Here is a 22,496-nt window from a genome sequence, read left to right on the forward strand (position 1 = left end):
CACAGACTGCTCAGAAACCATTGCATACTTATGCCAGGACTTGAACAGGCTCACAGAAATACCAGAGAGAGTTCAAATTGCCCTTGTCCTCTAGAGAGACTTCTCTGCATACTGACAGGTGCACACACTATGCACACAGATTCTGTTCTGAAATTATCTCAGCCCTGCACAGCAGCAGGAACAGCCCTGTTCACTGTGGCAAAGGAGGATACAGACACCCAGCAATTCTACCACCACTCAAGAGTTCCAGCAGTAAGAAGGAGATGGTGTAGGCAAAGTCAAATGCTGATGCAGAAACATTGCTAGAAAAGTGCCATCTGACTGAACAGTGGTACAGCGACCAGTCTGCCAGTTTTGCAGGATTTTCCATAGCCTGTTGTTTTCCAATAACTTAAGACCATCTCTAAACTGCATACAGTTTGGGTGATCTTGTCTCTTCACTTTAGGCTCCATTTCTCCACTTTCACCAACATTAACATGCCCTGTGTGTGCATTTTGGACAGCCCTGTGGGCTGTGCTGACTGGGAACATGAGGCACTTCATTACCCAAGGAGACATTTCTGCTGCACTGTCAAAGGCAAACATGGAAAACTTTTAAGCTGTCTTGACAGAAGCCCAATGAGAACAACTTTCTGCAGTAGACTTGAACTAAACTTTCTATATGAATAATTCCATCAGGTTTTTGTGAATCCCTCCCTCACACCAGTGAGCAGCTCAGCAGGATCAGATCATTTCTGTGAACACACGAGCGCAGTAAGTGGAAGAGATTCTGGTTTTCCATTTTCTAAAGACAAATATGTAAGAGGTTGTGAGGACTGAGCTATATTTGAAATCATATGCACTAAATTCCAACCTGCTGTCTTTGTATTGGACGAGGCAAAATATTAAAACAATTTTCAATTTCTTTTCAGAAACAAAGCAAGAAATGCATCAATCTACAGAATATATATTTTTATAAGATAGCAGCAAAAGCTATATTGGAGCAGCATAGAAAGCAAGAATATTTTCACACTTCTCATGAAAAACAGAAGTAGCCATTATTTTTCAATCCTCTGTGGGCTATTCTGTGGGCCATTTTCAACACAGCTAAGCAGGCATGGAATTTAGGCTGTAATTTTCACAGGGACCCAAGCGAGTTAATGGCGTAATCTTTATTGAAAATTCTCATCTTCAAGTTGCCAATAGCAGTAATTGCTCCCATAATCAAATATCATAGTCAGGGATTCTTCAGTGCTTTTGTTCTTTCCTGACTTATGTTACTTATGTTGCATGTTATGTTTGACATTGACAAATAAGAAAAAACAAGACAAAACTAAACCTCAACAACTTAAGCCTCCTGTCCTCCCTCACCAAACACAACACACACAAAAGTCAACCCCACATTATGGTGGTTTAGTTATGTTCTTTCATTTGTGGGTGTTGCATAGCTCTGCCTGTAAATCATATAACATGCAGATATCTACTGAAAAAAAATCACCTATTACAGCTGCAAAAAAGTAAATATGGACTCTTCTTTTTCTATGCTTCTAGGAGAACCATCACAGTAAAAATAAATACAGACACTAAAACCAGGAGGATTATACAAGTTAGAACTGGTACAAGACTGTGCATTTTATTAGCATAATTTACATTCTAGCAGGATCCAGTATGGTGTTGAGAAATATGAGTATCCAGCCTCTCACAGGATAGGGCTCTGCTGCTTTCTCCTTATCACAGTAAAATTAAGGTTAACCCTTTCAGTACCCTCTGGAGCTAGGTTATAAATACACAGAGAGCCTCATATAGAAATGTCAAATGTATAAAAATGCCAAATGCTGCTCTCCATTGATGGAATCAAAATAAAACACACCAAAGAAAATATTCTGCCTATATATAGGTAGCCATACACATAACCATCCACATGACTCCAGAATTGTCACTGGAGTTTGGACTGCTTCAAATGGGGGCATAAATGTAGCCTGAAAAAATACTGCACTCAGTAATGATAACAACCTGCTGCCTTAGTTCTCATAATCACACCAACTCCATTCAATACCCAATCTCTTGGGCTGGTACTTCTGACCTCAAAAAAATTAAAAGCCACGCATTAGGAACTTTTACATGAATGTGTGCAAATGCCAACAGGAGTATCCTGGTGCCTCAGGTGCTCACACTGCGCTGAAGACAGCCTATGAACCAGTCCCTCTGCTGTTTTGGGAACAGCCAGGACAAAACAAAAGGGCTATAGTTTTTTTCTGACAACCATCCTGTAGGAATGCAATCTATTACAGGCCATATTCACTTCTGCAGAAGTCACAAGATTCATATTTTGCAACACAACTAGTCAGGACAGTTGGAAGAATTTTGAATAAGGTTTGAGCTCAGGCCCTGCCAAGGAGATCTACAGTGCAGTTACAAGGGACAAGGCACTACCCCCCTCTTCCTTCCTACACTGGGGATTCCTGAGCTTTCTCCAAGTCCCCTCTCTTCACAATATCACAGTGGACAGTCAGCTCAGAGAAAGAGTTTTCAGCTTCAGGGCAGCATTTATCTCATTACATCAAGATGAACCTTTATCCTTTAAGAAAAGAAAAAAAATACATTCTAGGGCATAAGATCAAGTTGGCTGCTTAAAAGCTCAGATAACACCAAGTCACTAGAATGAGAGGCAGAGACAATTTTTGGGCTTCTCCCAAAATGAGAACAGTTGAGAACAGGTCACTTGAGACTAGTGAGTCCTAGTTCACCTCCACAGCTGCACACCCTTCCAGAGAAAACAAATAAAAGACCTGTGCCAAAAAAATATCTGTGAGTGGCTGTAAAGAACTTCTGCCATGATGCTTTTTAATAACTAACACAGCACTAAAGCAACACCCCCAGCAATGGATACAGAGAGGCTGCTTCACTGCCCAGGAGCCCATGCACTGTGTCCACACACACATGGATGCACACCCTCCATGGGGCTGGTGTTGCTCAAAGTGATCATCTGCAGAGTCCTTTTCTCCTGCACACAAAACTAACCTTACTTTCTTCTGATGGACAAGAGTCAGTGTAGAATGTTCCTTCACTGATTTTCCAAAAATCTACATTAACTGAATTACTGTGGTGGACTTGTCTGGGTTTGCTACTTCCTCATGCACGTGGCAATATTGTTTTTCACATCAGGAAAGACAGCACACAAACTCTAAAGATGCTATATGAAAATAATAGTTTTAGGCTGCTGGTTTATTTATTCTGCAGTAGGCAGGACTGCAAGTGTAACACAAACTATTGATTTCCTCAGTATAAGATTTAAAGTCATACAGGAACATTAAGAGCCTCAAATTTGATCATCTGCAATACCCAGACTACAGCAATTTGTTAACTCAGTAAAACTGCACTTGAACTGGAGCCCATATTTTAGACTCTGTTTTGACCTTACAGACAACTGCAGGGTACTACCTCCTGCAGTATGTGAGTCAGAGGAAAGTTAATTTCCTGATTTCTTTATTAACAATCAATAAAACCCACTACAAACCAACAGGTTGAAGGAGGGAGGGAATCCTTCCTGATACTTCTTCACTGTTTTAACCACTGAAGAGTGAGGACAAACATTCTCTTTGACACACCTGTCGACCTAGCAGCACTGACTGCTTTATGAATAAAAATACTTCATTGGTTTATTTTCTTTCCTCCATACCCACACATTTAGTGATCTATCAGCCTCAACACCAGTCAACAACAGGAGTTCTACCAGATAATGACTTGTAATATAAGAAATATTTATTTTATTAACCTAATCTAAAACATTTTCATTTATTTCTTCTGGGTTCAGGACAGGTCTTTATTTTAGGTCTGCCATTATTTTAGAAATTGCTATAATTTTTTAAGATCTCCTAAGAGATCTTAAGAGATCTTTCTAAGATATCCTAAGCAGGGATATCCCAAACTGAACCTAGGTTGTCTCCATAATTCCTTTTCATGACAGCTTTCTTCCACTGTTCTTGCACTTCTTATCATTTCTGTAGCCAAAAATCAGCATTATATTCACAGTGAGGCAAGTCTGTTATACAATGATATGATCGTATTTTCTAACTGATTTTCTTTCTAAACATAACCAAGTGTTGTGTTTGGGTTTTGGAGTTCTGGAGACCTATTGCATATTAAGTAGATGCCTTTACTCCTGTACGATATGTAGATCTTTCTGCCAAGAGCTGACAAGTAATTCAGAATCCAATAATGCATACAAGAAATTTTCAATTGCCCTTTCTACTGTAATTACCTGGCAAGTTAATTCCATGTTCCAGCTACAGAATGTTATGGAACCTAGCTCTTTAAAGTCCTTGAAAAGTGCATCTGACAATCACTCACTGATGTGACTGATATATAATCACTCATATCACTAATATACTACTAATTATATTAATAATTTATGTATTAATGAACACAGTGTTGTTTTTGGGGTTTTGTTTTTTTTTTTTTTGCTATTGTCTTTCCATTCCTAAAGAAAGCATTTACCACTGATGTACCTGATGAATGTTAATTCATGGTAAAATTATGTCACCTTCCCTGTGATTATTAAGTTCCCTCAGTCTTCAGTTGTAAGGGACTTTTGATTTTGATTGAATAAGCAGGTGGCACACAATTATGCCCTTGTTTTGGATTTATTTATATAAGATGTTTTTCAAGGAAAAGGATAAAGATAATTCAGAAAGGCAATATTGCCTGTACAACTGAAGGAGCAATGGTCAAACATAAGCAAAATGTGAAAGTGCAAACAAAAGCTGTGTTTACTGAACTTTTATGCATTTACCCTGGCTTTCCACTAGGCTCTAAGTACACATGTGCTGCAAGGAGGAGTGTGGAAAGATAATGAACTTTATGCCTTTGCCTGTGCTCATGACACTTCCTTTTTAACAGTATCAATGTGGTTCTTAAACCATAAATGTATTTTTAAAAATCCTACTCAATCTGTTGGGTGTATCTTCCTACATGCTCCTAGTAAGGTTTGTTGGCTTGTTTGGTTTTTTTTGTGGGGTGTTTTGGTGTTTTTTGTGGGCAGTTTTGTGAAGTTTTTTCTTTCCTTTTCTTTTGTTAATGACAGATGCACTTGGCAGTATCTGTGACCTTGAGTTGAACACTTGAGCAAGCAAGACAGCCCAGTCCTGCCAGGCTGCTTATGCATTCTGAGAGAGCTCCTTCTGAGAGGAGTGTCTCAAGGAAGACAGAAGCATGATGTGCATACCAAGCCAAGTGCTTCATGATTTATTTATAGGGAAAAGGGGCATATAAATTTGCTGAAGGGGAAAGAAAAATGAAGAATTTGACTTACCTTGTCGGTGTAGACGAAGAACAGAATCACAACAGTGAGCTCCAACAGAAATATAATTAACAGCATGATAAAAAACTGTCAAGAGAAGAAAGGAGAGGGGATAAAACAAAAGAAAAGCCATCAACATCTATTTCAGCTTTTTCTGGGTGCACAGCAAGTACATAGAGCAGATCATGCAGAATGGTGAGTGAGAGTCATACAGGCAGCAGGATACAAAGCTGTTGCAACTGAAAAAGCAGATAAAGGTCTAGTGAGGAAACACCACAGTGTCTGGGCATAAGCATGGCTCATTTATAGCATGTTTTCAGTAGAAGAGCCTAAAACCACACCAAGAGCAAGCCAGTGCTCTCTTTGACAGCAAACCTTCAGGAGGAGTCTTCCCATGCTAGGTTGTTTTTTTTTTTTTTCCCCACACTGGATATTAGTGATGATATCCATGAAATCCACAGCTTAACTTCCCATGGCAAGAGAAGGTAACCTGGGCCATAAAGTCACAGCTGCTTTCAAGGGCAATTGTGGGATCAAGTGGGAAGTGAAAGGTGTGCCAAGTTAGCTTTACGAGCAGTTTCAGGGAGCTACACAAATCACCTATGATTTCAGGTGAAAGGGGCTGATTTGTATTGAAGGCATCAAAGCAAAGTTGGGCCACATCTCTTTCTTCTCATAAGCCATGGAACTGCCTCAAATCCAGGAGTCAAAAGCTCAAAGGACTGGATAAAAAAAAGGTAGGTTCTCTAAAGCCCTCAGCTCTTTTTTTATTGACTTTGGTGGGAGGAACTGCTGGCAATGCCAAACCCTTCAGGGAAGCCACATCCTCTGCATTTTGTTACCACACTGGATGGGTCTGCAGAAGCATCAACACAGCACTTGCTGACTTTACAGCGAGTGCTATCAAAGCATTAAATGAAACTGAGTTTTGCATAGATAGGTAAAGGAAATAATAATTTTGGAAACTTTTTAGGCTGAGGCAAAGGTCTAGCTCCCTATAACACAAAATTCACACACTTAGCAACCTGTAAGGCTGAAATTCTAATACTGAGCAGCACCAACTTAATTGGAATCCCATCCCCAAGAGAAAAACACAATTACTGTCTCTTCAACCACAAGGCTGCAAACCTATAAAAGTTTAATAGCTACTAAGCCTTTATCAGAATTTCTGTACTGCCTGGTAAGCCAAAACCAAACCTTTGAACCCATGGATTTATGTGACTGAATGGAGGGCAAAAAGTCACAAAGTGGAAAATACTTTTCTTCCCTGGTACAATTACTCTATCTACAGAAGTCATTGCATTTTACCCCATGAATATTAAATTATTTATTTTCAGATATTAATCACCAGTATTTTTACACCTGCCTGACCCTAATACTGGATCCTATTACTGCCCAGTTTTGAATCACAGACATCATTTATGCCCATGATCCAAGCCTATTTCCATATCATTACCATCCAACACTGACCTTCTGTATGGCTTTGCAAACCTGTCTTGGTGCAGCTTGCTTATTTTTTACAATTTTAGCCTTCTGCATAGCATTAACTGAAACAGGACAAAGCACATCCCTCTTTGCAAAGATGCACAGACACTCTGTCTATTTGGCTGTAGAGTACTTTTTTGCTCATCCATAAAAGCACCACTTATCCAAAATGTGCATGCAAACACCATTTTCTGCCTGTGAAACTCCCTGGCATAGATGGGATTGCATTGAGACAGTTTCCAGAACAAAGGAGAAGGACTCTTTGTTACCCATTATATACAGTGATCAGCATTTCCTACCCCAGGACCTCAGTTTCATCAGCTTATCATTTTGCCAAACCTTAATTGTCTGCGCTGATATATTCCGTGCTTGTTTCTCTCTAAAGGATAAAAGCTTTTGGAAGAACATCAAAAATAGCACTCCAATTACTTCTAAGAACGAAGCAGGGCAAAGTATGCTATTCTTCCCAGGTTAAATTTCTAGTGCTTTAATTTGAAATCCTCTCATACTGCAGTGTTTAGAGCAGGAACCTGACACAGTGGAGCTCAATTTCAGGCACAGAAATTTCAGCCTTTTGTCTTACCCAGCTACGAGTGGATGTTGTGGGAAAATTATTTGCTTTCAAGAGTGTGCATTTCACACATCACAGAGATGAGAGGGCTCAGCAGCTAAAGCCTGCAAATCATACACCCACACACTCACACATAACCAGACAAGCCACAAAATATCCCAAAGATCTTTTCTGCTCCTGTGGTGCCTTTCTGCCATCTCCCCAAAGCCAACAACCTCTAGCCAACTTCACAGGACATGGCCTGGAACAGGGGGTATGTCCACGAACTGGAATAAAACTTAGGGATCTGTTTTTTCCTGTGCTCTCAAGAAAGTTTTTCTTCCCTACTCTGCATGCAGCAGTATGGAGAGACTACAGATGAAGCCAGGGAGTGACTGCAGGAGAAGGTAAGTACATAAGTATTTTATGTTCTTACACAAGTAAGAACATTTTTAACAGCAGATGGGGAATGGTTTGACTTAGGATATTATCTGGCTAAAAGTTTTAGAAAAACTGGACCTACAAGCAAGACAATCCAGGCAGGAGACACTTGTTTGCATACATACCCAGGAGGAATGAGACCTTTAAGAGGATGGTGGCCTGGGGAGGGCCTCATGCTGGAGCCATGTTAAAAAAAAGAGCAAAAAATAAAGAGTGGCCATAAAAGAAAAGCATCCTGCACTGATCCCCATGACCAAGTATAATGTGCAGGGAATGAACTGGAGACTGGCAAGGGGGGAGGAAAGGTGTCTGGAGGGAAATTTCACAAGAAGAGTTGTTTTCTCAAGTATGTCATTATTTCTTAATACTAGGATCAGTAATTAAAATTCCACCTTAATTGGTAACAAATGCAGTGAAATTTCACATCTCAAGAGTATTTCCCTCTACAACACCAACTCTGCTAAAAGCTACCAGCTTCAGACTGGAGCAGAGAGCTGCTCTTGCCAGTTGTGCCATTGTGTCCAAAGAAGGAGGCTGGACCTTCTGGCGAGACCCTCACAGTGCTCCTGCCTTCATCAGGTCATACTAGAGAAATAGGCATGACACTGACATCAAAAAAGATGCTAAAATTGTGGAATCAAGCACTCAAAATTTAGGAAGTATCAGAATAAAAATCCTCTCAGTGGTGGCCATGTATTATGTCTAAGCCTTTCCCTACACAGACTAAGAGGATCTTCCAAGCTGGGAATTTGGTTTCATGCACTGCAAATCTTGGAAGCCACACAGTGAACCAAAACTAATGTACATTGTTCAGAAAGTCAAAACCTAGATAAGGATTATCCTTTATCTCCATAGAAAAATATTTTGGTTTTATATAAAAGTATAAAGTAGCCGATTCTATTTTTTTCTACATTTGGAAGCATTACAGAGCCCTCATGGCTCTATCACAGATAACTAACAAGTATTATGGATCCCCACATGTGCAGACAGTAGAGACCTGTGCTGTATCTTTCATTACAAACAATTCAGTGAGATCAACCTCAAGGCAGAGGCTTCACACTCGTCACCTGCAAAAAGCTACAAGCACTTGGATGCCAGCTCATCTGTCATCCCCCTTCTCAGGAAGAGCTGGACCTGAACCCAAACCAGCACCTTGGAAAGCAGCAATCAAGGCTTCAGCCTGTGCTGGCTGCAAAGCGAGTCCTGCACACTGCAGCACATCCATGATTCACCCGACTAAAGTGCAGGCAGGGACACACTCACAGCCTGCTCCTCCAGTCCACAGCACCCCCCAACAACAGGTCATTTTCACTTCCATCCTCAGTATCAAACCAAAGGGAATGATGCCCAATCCAGGGCCAGACCCAGCTTGGCATATACTATTCAAATTTAGAAGGAAGAAACATGAACTCACTGAAGGCTCACAGCACCTAAACCCCCACCACACCTGCTGGAAACTTTCCCAGTTGCTTTTCAATGGAGTTCTCTCACCGTGGTGATAAATACTGAGAAGAATAAAACTGAGTTTTGTTTGGTTCACTGGGGCTGTAGCCTATTGGTATAATAAAGATTTATGCATGGAGAAACAACAATCCCAAAGCAAAGCGTTCATGTGAAACTCCATAAAAAAAGATTAATCTGACCTTGTACAGAGAAATGCTTTACCATACTACTTGTCAAACAGTGGGATGCAACCCAGCAGAGGTTCAGTGGAGACGTCCCTACTGCTCAGCTTTTCATAAATTACACCTGAAATAATCCCACAGAAGCTTTGATGAGGTAGGAGGTAAGGTAACACCCTTCTGTCTACCACTGCTGATTTCCATCCCCTAAGAAAACTAAAGCCAGTTTCTCAGCAGCTACCTTTATATTTTACAAAGCCTTTGACTTTCCCAGAGATTCTCATTAAAGGTGTATGGAAAAGGAAGTATGCAACTGCTACCAAACCTACATCATGGATATGTACCACCCTCCTGCTGTCAGAGAGAAAAGTCTGCTAGAGGAGAGGAGGTCCTAACTTTCAACTCCATTCCCACTGGATCTGTACCAGGCTTTTGACTCACTGCTTCCAGTTTTGTTCCTTCCAGCTGTTGATACCAGTTGGAGAATCAAGAGCTGTACCCTGTGTACATCACTTAAAGCACATTTCCATTGCTGCTCATATAGGCAGAGAACAACAGGTTAATTCAATAAGTTAATACATTAACTTACTAACAATAAGTTAATAATTAATAAGTATTTCCCTCCTAAACAAACAGGATTGCCTGGTTTCTCAGATGCTCCAGACACTTGTCTCTGTGGATGATGACTGGCACACTAATACACAGGATTGGATCATCTTCCCCACTGCTTCTCCCTCCCAAATCTTCTCAATAGCAGGAGCATGTTGCTCAAATTGCCCATCTCTCCATGCCAGGAGTAGCTGACCTTCTCTCAGTCTCCCAAAGGCAAAAGTGACCCAATACATTGAAAACCAAGGTGTGATTGTCCTGTTAGCCGCCTAACACTTTGCTGTGAGACTAAATGTGATATAACTGATGGTAAACTCTAGACTGCTCTGTTTCCACTGCTTGCTGAAATAATGCCTTTAGTTTGATGGGGGGCTGTCTCAGAAGGGGACAGTAGGATTGCAGTGTGCCAGACCTGTTAGCTCATGACAGGAGACAGAAGGTTCTTGCAAAGAATTATTCAATTCCTCTTCAACAAACATGCAAGTACTAGGAAGACCCGAGAGCCAGCTGTTTCTTTTGAACAGTGATATATTCCAAAACAATTTTAAAGTTCATAGCCTAGCACATATATTGCTTGCACCAAACTGCATACAAATTAGCATAACCTTCCTATGACACTGAACAAATAACTTCAACAGACAGCCTGTGCTGTTTTCCATCATATTTGAACAGCCTGCAAGGTGGACAGCTGGCTTCTTTTCTGACAGACACTATGAAGTACAACACACAAGCAGGGAGGTTGCTCCTGGAAAATGCTCCAGAAAGATAACTGCCCTCCACCTGCACCAGCTCCCAGGATGAAGAGATAAAAAAAAGGAAAATTTACAGCCAGTCCTTCCCCTGTAACATTAACTGCAAGTTTGGTACAGTGATGATACAAATGATACAAGCAATTTGCCTTTTAGTGAAGCTGGATTACCAAATCCTCGCTGATCATCTCTAATTTCAGTATTACATTTCACTTCCTAATGAATACACACCCCAGTAGAAGAAATTACAGACAATTCTTTGGGGTAAGATAGTTGGTCTTCATAGCCTGGAAGGATTATTAATTAGTCTGCCTGGTCCTGATGTGTACATATGTAACTTCAGTGGCTCAAAATGAACCAGCTCTGGGTGCTAGAAGACAGAGTCTCTCAGAATCCCAGACACACACAGGGTGTCAGTGACCTCTGGGCACCGCCTTGTTCAACCCCTTCCTAAAAGCACAGTCAGCACAAAGCTGTACAGAGCTGTACCCAGTCATCTTAGGAGCATCTCCAAGGATGAAGATGGACAGTCACCTACAGGCTCCCTGGATACCTTTTCTCAATACTTGACTATATTAATGATAAAAACATAACAAAAATATTCTGCATCTCTAATTTCCTTTGGTTTTAACTTGTGGCTGTTATCTCTTGTACCATCCCTGTGAATCCTTCCAAAAGCTCTATTTCCCTTATATTGTACTACAAGATAGTTGAAGACATGAATAAAATATACTCCCTGCTTTAATTTCTTAAGACAGAACAAGCCCAGCTCTCTCAGTCTGTCCTTGCACATTATGTGCCCCACAATCATCACATTGGCTCTCCACTGGATCCATTCCCTCCTGGTATTTATTTGTCTCTTCTACTGGGGAGCTTTAAATTGGATTAAGCACTTTAGGTGTGGCCTTTTCTTATTCTAGAAGAAGGTGTCATTGCTTCTCCAGGTCAAGAAATGTAAAGGAATGTGGGGCTTGGTATAGTCTAGAAAGACCCAATTACTACATTTATCATTTTATTCTGATTTGAGACAAAAGTATATTTGAAAGATCTCTGCTTGATTTTTAGATTATAAATACTTAACAGCCACACTTTACCATGCTGCTGAAAATTTAAAGTTTTCCTCAAATTTAATATGCTTTGTAATTTTTCAATAATTTTATAGTGGATTATATTATTTATATTTAAATATTATTTAATGGATTGAGTGACATTATGTGTCATTACTATGGTTGACATTGTTAAAGTCTTTTATCTTCCTGCAGAAGTGTAGCATCTCCATGCCCAACCTAATTATGACAACAAATGCATCAACAAACTTTGATGCATTAGTCAAGCACCAAAAAGGGTAACACTGTCAGAGATTCTGAATGCTATAAACTATTGCCAAATTTACTACATATTCCCCACTTTGGAAAAATTCAAGCCACCTAAAAAAATGTCTAAATCAATGTCACAATTGACACTGAGATACTGAAAAAAAGAATTCCAGGTACTGGAGAACCACCCACTCTTTATATAGGTCCTGTATTTTTGCCATTGTTGGATCTGGTTTTGTAAGCAGAGCAATATGAAGTTCATCCTCAAGCATTTTCAGACTACCCAGAATAGCTTTTAAATAACATATTGGTACTTGACTTTTAGAGAATAAAAACTCATATGGTACAGATTTTGTCAGCATTCAAAAAAAAAACACAATGAAACTTTCTTCCACTTTTGAAAGCAAAAGTGTTCAATGTATCAGTCGTTCTCACAAGAAGTTTGATTTAACATAATTCCCTGAAGGCATTTTGATCTGATATATTAACAGGGACTAGGAACATTACAAAAGATTCCCTTTTTTTCTTTTTAAATTTCCTTTGATTTTCTTTTACAAGGTACTGAGCAAGAAGAGGAGAACAGAAGAGAAAGTGCAGTGGGAATTGCACTTAGAAGTAACTTCCTATTCAGGCTGGAAGACTTGTACAGAAAAAGACAGAGCAGTGAACGAGAAATGACAGGACAATGCCCAGACTTCAACAATAACTGGAATTACAGTCAACAAAATCCCAGTGTATTAATCTACTACATGAACTTCAGAGCCAAAGGGAAAGGGCAGTTTGTTTCTAACAATTTCCATCACAGTGGATTCTGATTACACATCCCAGTACCAGAGGTTTTTGCTGACACTTGGTCTGAACGCTCCTTTCATTAGTTCCATGCACTTGCTCCTACTTACAGCACCACAAATGCTTCCTTTCTGTCCACAGCATTTATACTCCTTGAATATTTGAGGATTTATGGTCCCATCTGAGCCCTCTCTCCCCCATGTTGTGCATATTTAGCTCTTTAAGTACTTCCTTGGAAATACATCTCTTTAGTCTCACAATCATTTTTTTTCAGCATAAAAATGATAAGTTTGCTCATAAACTGTAAAAAGGCAGTAATGTATATAAGCAAACTCATGAACAGAAACTCCATTATGAAAACGTCATGTATCTAAATTTGGTTCATCAGCTATTATTCTCTGAAAGCCTTAATGGCTAATTCATTCTGATTGTGACAAAGCCTTTCATGCCTTATGCCTGCTGGATATATAGTACAGCTCTGTTTATGTTTGGACTATATATTTTATGAATGTGCAAAAATTCCCGCTGATCAATAAAGCTCAAAGAAATCTGCAGTAATTATTTCTGGGAAAATATACAACATATGCAGCCTTAACACATTAACAGTGTTTCATTTTAGTCTCATTACTGCTTTCAGTTGGAATCATTCAGTCTTACTGCATTAGTGAGAGTTTAGAGACCTGATATTCCCATACTATGCATCAAAGGACTTTAAGTGGTATTTTATGACATCTCTAGTATTTTTTCATATTCTACAAAAACTGACTCAAAATCAATGAAGTGTCATCAAATAGTAGCCAGGTATCACTCTCCTATCACAACAGAGGGTGGGTGTTGGCCCTTTAGCAGATCATAGATTCCTCAGCACTAAAAAAAGTCTTGCTGGCCTTTGACTTTTATATGCTGCTTCATTTCTTCTGCAAACATAATGCAAAAGTGTGACATGATCTAGTGTAATTTTATACAAGTCAGGAGAGAAACTCATCTTATTTGTGAAATATAAGTGGATGAAGAAGAAAATAAAACATCAGAGTAGCACTTTCAAGTCCCTGTGCCACTCCACTCATGACAAAGCAGCTGCTTGAGTCCATCTACCACAGGTAAGGGATACAGCCAATACAACTAAAAGGCTCTGGCTTGGGTTTAATCCAACCTACTCCATCTATGGTAATGTCATGCAATGTTCTTATTTCTAGGAGCATCAAAACAGTGCCTGGAAACTGTGATGTATGTGTAAGTGAAGGAGATGGTGAGAAGAAGATGAGCGAGGAGAAAATAAAGGACAAGGCAAAGCATTTTGTCTGCTTTTTAATTCTACTGCAGGTTTTACTGCCCATTTGGGGTTCTCAAATGTGCTACGAAGAAGCAGATGCATCAGATGCACGTATGTCAGTCTTGTAGTAGCTTAAAAATAAAGAAGCAGGCAGTGTGGCCTATCTAATTCTGCCTTTTAGCTGGTAATACTGAGGGTCTGAAATACCTATAACATCAAATCAACTCTGTACCTTGTGTGGCATCAGTGATTTACACAAACTAGCCTCCATTTCCTTACCTCCTAAGTTACATTTTTTCTGAGGTTCAGGTAATTCTACTCCTTATAGAGAAAGTCAATGTTGTTCTTCATTTTAGGTTCCATTACTAAGGTGGCTAAAAAATAACAAAAAAAAAAAATACTGGGAATAAAAGCACACATGCTGCTTTACAAAGCCTACTACCTTCTATCCAAGGAAATAATGTTATTATTAGGGAGAAAAAAATAGCAAATATTATGCTCAAAAATGACATCAATGTCTGGGCTGGCAAGGAACGCACAGGTTACCTGTAATTTACTTTCAAAATGGGAGTAATTCTGTTGTCTTTCAGCTCTTGCAGGTGATCCTAGGTCTGGATTTGGAAATGGCTCAGAGCCAGGCTTCTTTGGAAGAACATCTGGCACATAAGAGTTGGTTGAATGCTGGGATAAAAGATGGGAGAAGGGACACTTGGTAGGTGACAGGAGAACTTGAGCCTGCACAGACTGTCAGAGAAGCTGATATTGCTAGTAGACTTTAGTCAACAAGGAGTTAGGAACTCACACACTGATAGCCATTTAGACAAACAGATCAAACCTTCTGTTGATCTAAATTAATACTCCCCTGACTCCTGCAGAGTCTGGTGCTGCCACACTCTATGATGGCCATAAAGCAGTGTCTTGGCACCACAAAAAGAAATGGGGACATTAGGAAAGTGTTCTTCCCTGACCTAACAGGGAAGAATCTCCTCAGGGAAGTGGGTCTCCAAGCCAGTCAGAGTTTCTGGATGACACTCTTACTTGTATGGTTTAGTTTAGCCAGGCAGTCCTGCAAGGAGCAGGTAGTAGGACTCAGTGATTCTTATGGGTCCCTTCCAACTCAATACTGTGTGATTCTGTAACTCAAAGCACATGAGGCATTAGTGGTATTGCATCAGTCTGTACCAGAAAATTAAATATACCCTATAAGGTAAGCCCTTCCTACACATTGACCTAGGATCAAGTCTAAAACCAAGAGAGAAGAAAACTTTAATCTTTCTCTCCTCAGTTCCCAGATCCATTGTTTAAGTGCTCCCAGAGCTGAAGAAAAGAAGGGAGGAAGGGGAGGACTCAGACAGGTTCCATCCCCTCACAAGTTTCAGTACCAGCCAAGCAGAAGAAGCTAAAAATTGAAAGACAAGGAGGAGCAGATTCGTCGTAATAGAGACAACCCAACTAGGGGAGCTTGGTGCTCAGCACTTTCAGTCCAAGCAGGCAGCAAGCTGCAATTTCACATGCAACACAGCACTACACAGAGAAGTGATATACATCATGTATAATGTTCTCAGGCTGTATGTATGACATCTGTCTCGTCTCTGCATCACTTGCTGCTGTGGCTGCAGCCAGCATTTCCCTGATTTTGCTAGTTTGATTGCTAAAACACCAGCTCATATGCTAAACTGGAATGAGAATCTACTGCTTGATCTGTAGCATTAAATTACTGAGATGAAGTCATTTACAGGCTGTTTCTTTCCCATTTAGTTGCTTTGAAATAAATTCCCTGTCACCAATGAAGTTTCAACTGTCAGCTCTCTGGATCCAGTGATACTACTGAAATCAGTAGTGTATTTTATTTTCCTTTTCTTCCTACTCATTAACTTTTTCCTTCTTTTCTTTATGGCTGTTTCATTTACAGATGAGCTTGCTGGAGTTCAGAAAACTCTCAACAGCACAGACAAAACACCATGGGCACTCATTTTCCCCTTGGACTATTCCATAAATGAGAATCTTTTGATACCTGGATAGTCACACAGATATGTATATAGCATCAGTGTATTCCACAGCTGGTCCTGACCTAATATCAAGTTTTAATTCTGATTTTATTCATTCCAGCAGCTGTGACGATCTACTTGCTTATTAACACAAAGTTATCATTTCAATTAAACTGAACACACATCTGTTAATGATTATTTTCCTTCCCCTTCTCATTAACCATTGTTTCAGCTTTTCTACAATAAAAATCAGGGTTATCCACAAATTAGGATATATCAGAATAAGGGGAAGTGGGTGTATCTAAGCCATTTTGTTAATCTTGTTAATTAACACAATTTTGTTAATGCTTGATGTGATGGAACATACCCAACCTTGGTGCTTTATAAGAAGGCAGCTGGCTTCAGATAATCAGAGAGGAAACAGCATTTTGTCTGTTTCAAGTCCTTTCCCCTTTCTAATTTACTCTTGTGTAGGTAATGTATCGAGAAGGAACCCTTCATCCTCTGCCTCTTTTGACTAGATACCTACATGGTATCTGGTAATGGCCATGCTGCATCCTAACCAGAGCAGAAGAATGGGTTCTTGGAACCAAACCATTGGAGAGAAAAAAAAAGGGCCACCAAATCTGACAGTGAAATAAAGAACTACCTATGAATCTTATTTTCTCTTAGGACACTGGTTATTATTTAAGTTTCAAGTGTCTGGAAATGTTGTATCTATACATGTGTGCTGTAACAACCAAATAGGGATTTAGATCTTTCCTTCACACAGGGCCCCATACTGTTTTTTAGCAGTATTCCTATGATCTCCTGGACCAAAAGTAAGTCCCTATTTGCAAAAAATACGCACTAGACCATGTTCACAGATCTTTTCCAGCAGCTTCTCTAAATGTTCTGTTTCACATTTAATAGAAGGCAGTGTTGCAATTAGGCTGATCAGCTCAGCTGGGACAGCCTACAGTGTTGCCCATGGAAAACAACTAAGGCTGCCAATTACCATTTTCAACAAAACAAAAAATTGAGAATTTGCTTTGGGATATTTTTTTTTTCACTTGGACACAATACATATGATAAAAGAAATCAGAATTGTCATTATTATTATGGAAACATGGACTAAATACTTTTTAAAGGTCACTGAAGCACACAGGATGGCTAGATATACTCTGATGTAATCACAAAAGATGATGAAGGCACTGAGTTGAGATTTAGATAATTTGGGTTTGCTTCATGGCTCTCTCACAATCTCCCAGTGCAGCCTAGGCAAGGCACTTAGTTTCACTTTGCTGCAGCTCCCTAGTCTAACAAGAATAATAATATTTTCCATTTGTCTTACCTAATTAGACAGTAAGCTCTACTGGTCAGCTACCTCTGCTTACCAGGAGTTTTATACAGAATGAACATCCTCATGGGCTGCCTGCAGGGGATACTGTAATACAGGTATAATAAATTATATAATCCATTGTGATTTAACATCTGGCACTGAGACTTTTAACCTGGACTATCCATGGAATAATTAATGACCTTTTTCAGGGCAAGCATACAAATACAGATACCTGCTAAACATGTCCAAAAGGCAGAGAATTCAGGCAATTTAGCTCCTCAAATATAGATCTTAAGCAATTAACCTAAAAGATAATGTTTACACAGACCCTTAAGGATCAGCTGGGTCAACATTTGAGCACTGAAGTACTTAATCAGACATAAATCTCTTTAGCATAGAGAAATGGTCTGTTCAGGTGTACCCACAGCAGCTGCCTGAAGTCAGAACCATGATCAAGCCAGCACAACTGACTGAGTCTGAGTGGCAGAGCAAAGTGGTGCCTCGGCTCCTGCAAGGACCTGCCCTCAGCAGGAAAGCACACGCAGTGCAGTGGGGTTAAGAGCACACAAGCCAAATATTTTGTTAAAATTCACAAAGATGATGGATATGGCTAACTGCTCTGATGCACATCAGAACTGTATGGCAATTCCAAAGGGAAAGCCAGCAAAGATGGATTCCTAATTTTGTATCAAGATGACCCATAGAGATTTGCAGTATACCTACATGATCCAGCAATGCAGGACAAAATACCTGCAAATAATATCAATGGAAGTTCATAAATTAACCTTCTCACCTCAGACTCCTGGCTTATTATCTCTGTCACAGGTTCAGGCCACTGACACAACCCATCAGAACAAAGCTGCCATTTTCTAACTCTACAGCTGAGCTTGTAGCAGAGGGACTTCAGTTCATACAGTCTTGAGCAACAATGCTCACAAAAATGTTAAACAAGTCTTACTGAAGCAGGAAAGCACTGTTTGCCTACTTCATTCAACAATTTGCATCTATATTCAGATGTAAGATTATATATACCAGTTTGCATACTTATCTCAAGAATACCTGTTGCTTTGATTTCCCTAGAGAAATCGAATAATGGAAAAGTTTATCTTCATTCACATTGTAGCTGAAGCAAATAAGAATCAATGCAAATACCCATTTTTTGTTCACTGACATCTTAGAATGACAGCTGTAAAATTCACACATCTATGTATTTTTGCAGAATGCATAGAATGGTTGATGTTTCCTTTTTTTTTTTTTTACATTCTTAGATTTTCATATTATTCTATTCCTCTGAATGCAGAGAAAAAGGAATGGGCCTGTTTCTTAAGAAACTAAGGAAGCACTGACTTTACATTTTCCTGACTATACATTGCTACTGAGTAAAGAATATATGCAGTTGAGACCAGGTAATTTCTTTCAAGTCATAAATCTTGAAGCTTTAGACTATGTATCTAAACTCTCAATTCAGGGACTTAATGTGGCTCCTCCTGACTACTGCACACAGCTGTACTAAAATCTCATTTACAAACTGAACTTTACTTCTGCTTTTGATCTCCTTTTCCCACCTGTCCTCTACTTCTCAAACTACTTGGTCTGCTCTCACTTCTTTCAAAGGTCATTGGCAAATGCCAGAGGTAAGTAATTACTAACATTCACACCTAACACCACAGCAGCCTAATACCAAAGAGCTTACAGGTGTGCTCTGACAAACCAATACAAATGTCATATGTGCAGAACACAAACATACATGATCAGAGTCTCATCTGCTCTGCATCTTAGTGTATGAAATGTAAATAGGCTGAGATGTCTCTCTGATACTGCTCACTTTTCATTCACTCAAGCAAACTGTAGGAAATTTCATCCTTTGGCACATCATCAAACAGGAGCACTATTCTTAAGGCAAGACCTTCCACAAATATCCTGTGTCTACCACCACATAAACTTCTGCTTCTCCAGTGCAGATAGGCTGAGCTAGTCCTGCTTCCCCCTCAATTCATTTTAGGGTCCCCACAGTGGTCCATGCCTCCTGCAGTATCTCAAATGTCTTCCTCCAAACTACCCACCCCAATAACAGCAGCACGTGCCCTCAGCTAGAAACTGCCACGGCTTTCCTCTTCCTTCTGCTTTTAGCAAGCAGAGCAAGCATTCCTGTTGTATGGGAAATTTGTCTTTCCAGTCCTTGCAGATCAGACAACACCCCACATGAGGATGAGGCGCACTATGGGAGATATGAGCAACCTGAGGCCCAAATTGCTCTTGGTTAAACCCAGCATGACCATGTCGTTTGTGGGCTTAAAATGCCACAAGTGTCTTCAAGGAGATCTTAAGGATGTGATTTCAGAGTGTGTTGCAACAGGAATACAGTACAGGCAGAGCATTCACATCATCTTTACTACTGTCTGTGGTCATACTTAACATCCCAAGCTTTCTGTCATGTTGTGTGGAGCCAAGGAAAAGGGCAGGTCAGTGAAAACAGCTACTCAGAGATACACAGCAATGTTTTGCTCAATGGAGCAATATCTGATCTCACATATGTATGATATAACATAAGTATCTGCCAACCCACCATGATAACATCCCTAGCTATTCCCCCAGCTTGGTTTATCCCACTTGCTCTTTTTTTTTGTTCACTCCAAGCCTCACTTCATCAGACTATTGTATATAGACTGCTGAAACACACAACGTATGCAACATTCTAGCTTCTACTTCTTGCTTTCCTTTTCTTTGCATTTCCATTAATAACTTTTCCATGCTTTTAAGCCCACCACAAATCTGTTACAACTGCCTGCAGACCTTGTCTAACTCCTGTGCATCTCAGTTCCCTAAGTTTGTTTAGTGCTCTAAGTAAACCTGGTCTAGTGAAAGGTGAACTAAGTTTGCTTAGTGCTCTAAGTAAACCTGGTCTAGTGAAAGGAGTTGGAATTAGATGATCTTGAAGGTGCTTTCCAACTCAAACCATTCTGGGATTCTAATGCTGGGGGGCTCAACAAATATCAGGAGGCGAGGGTGAATCACCTAAATGCATTATCTAGGGACTAGTGGAACACAACCCAACAGCCTCCATCTGCCCTTCTTAAACACCTGTGCAAACAGACTTCAGTTGCTCCATTTCTACTTCCAAAGCTCCTATTTCCAAATGGAATAAAATGTTACAAGAAGTTGCTAAAGAAAATACTTCACAGGAAGATGGCAGCTGCATCACACACGAGCTAGACAACTTTGTGAGTGGCTGTCACATTTGTAGCAATGCCTTCTAGAGATATAAATTCAGTTCCAAAAGCAACCTTAGCTACCATCAGGACCAAGGCCAGATGTTAAGTGGCGGCCAGGGTGATGTTGAAAGGAGTGTAAGGACTTGATCCAGGAGCAATTGTTAAACACCATGTGTGCCACAGACACACAAGGGCTGGAACACTTAGGAGCTTTCCCTTTATAATTTAGATGGTAAATCCTATTGCAAGCCAGCTGCAACAAAACAATCCTCTTTAAAAAGCAGACAGGGCATTTTCAGGGCTGTTTAAAAAAAAAAAAAAAAAACAGAGATATTCTAGGAAGACATAGTTTTCATTGTGCCAGAACACCGTGTTGGGAACACTTGTGGAACAAGAAATGGAAGAAAGAATGTAGCAACCACACACCCTAAGAGCAGCCCTGGTTTGATATTCAGCAATTTCTTTCATTCAAGAATTTTTTTTGCTGTCTGTGTTACAGAGAAAAATGGGAGCTGGCCAAAACCAAATGCCTCAGCCCTAAACTTGAAAACACTTTCAAGCACAGGTCAAATTGAACCAGCAATCTGAGGAAAGGAAGACTAAGGACAAACCTGCAGAAACCTTTGCTCACAGAAACAAGAGCTGCTACCACCATCCATTTATCTTCTAAAGACATAGGCACAACAAAAACAACTCAGAAGAACTCAAAAATCACCCTGGTATTTACTTACAGTGAGAAAGTACCAATGCAATGCAATATAGAAAGTTACTCTAGACCAAATAAAAACTGAATTCAATGTGGACTAAAGAAACTGTATTTCAACCCTCTACAGTCAGGCTTATTCAGAATTAAAGTAGCTAATAATCAGCTCTAACACAACTCAATTTTGAAGAAAATTGAGTAAAATAGAGGCCACACAAAATAGCTACAGTACAGAAAGGCAAGGACATGAAGACAGAGTGAAATGCAGGTACCTAATCAGATCAAGCTTCCCCATTCTCCTGTGCAGAGAGCTCCTAAATGAATTTGAATTCCTTTGCATTACTTAACTTGATCCATCAAGCACAGCCCTTATGTCAGACACCGAGGGACACTGATTCTGAGTGCTCTGCAGTGTCAGGAGGAGCAGTACCTGCAAGCATTTCTATTTCCGATGGACGCCCAGCTGGGGGTGGCTGAGTGCATCCACCCTAGCTGGGCAATGATGGCTGATCAAGGGAGTCTCTGTCCTTGCCAAAAGGACAGATGAAGGACAAGGACCATAAGAGAGAAAATCCTTAAACTCCTCCAGTACTGAGGATTGACTGCCAGATCCTGACATACATGCAGGCACTGCTCACTGCTGTCACACCTGGGCTAGGCCTTCAGGAAAGAACAAAGTAGGTGATTAATTTTGCACATATAAGCTATACCATTAGATTTGCACCCTGTGGGCTGCTGCTGTACTGGCATTAAAGCTGTAATCCATTACATCTGTCTGGGCACACACTTCCTCCACAAAGCGTGTATTTATAGGACTGTTAAAAATGTCAAGGACTTTCAGCTTCAGATTGACTTCAGCCTTGCCAATTTAGATTTTCACTCACATAACTGCCTTAATTTTCATTTATATTGTTCATTTTAGTTTCAAGCCACATACATAGCCTTTACTAGCCTAGACTGACTAGTTTTGACTGCCTAAAAATCAGCAGAAACAACTGATTAAGACAAGGGCCTGGAAAAAGTCCTCTATTGAGGCTTAGAATCTCAGTCACTTAAGAGATCTGGGGGCTTGTGTGCCTTAACTCATTCTGTAGTTCCCAGAGAAAAAATTATTATGTGAAGCACAGTAAGGAACAGCCTTTTACAGAGGCATTACCAGG

At 40.0% G+C, this 22,496-nt stretch overlaps 1 protein-coding gene and 1 long non-coding RNA gene across 16 annotated transcripts in view; one reads left to right on the top strand and one right to left on the bottom strand.

Moving 5' to 3' along the window:
* Nucleotides 1–22,496, bottom strand: part of TSPAN4 (tetraspanin 4) — a 430,007-nt gene that overhangs the window by 49,918 nt on the left and 357,593 nt on the right. For all 15 annotated transcript variants that reach the window (XR_014955985.1, XM_085581605.1, XM_085581598.1 and 12 more), the window contains one exon: nt 5,291–5,365. Coding sequence is in view for 14 of the 15 variants with exons in the window: in XM_085581605.1 (XP_085437731.1) it covers nt 5,291–5,365 (75 nt within the window). In the remaining variant the exon portion in view is untranslated. The remainder of the gene's footprint in view (nt 1–5,290; nt 5,366–22,496) is intronic.
* Nucleotides 5,796–21,824, top strand: LOC146767316 (uncharacterized). Its single transcript, XR_014955986.1, has 3 exons — nt 5,796–6,015; nt 7,673–7,720; nt 7,816–21,824. It is a non-coding gene; the product is annotated as an uncharacterized LOC146767316 (long non-coding RNA).

This window comes from Lonchura striata, chromosome 5, assembly GCF_050655825.1.
Source record: "Lonchura striata isolate lonStrDom1 chromosome 5, ASM5065582v1, whole genome shotgun sequence".
NCBI lineage: Eukaryota > Metazoa > Chordata > Aves > Passeriformes > Estrildidae > Lonchura > Lonchura striata.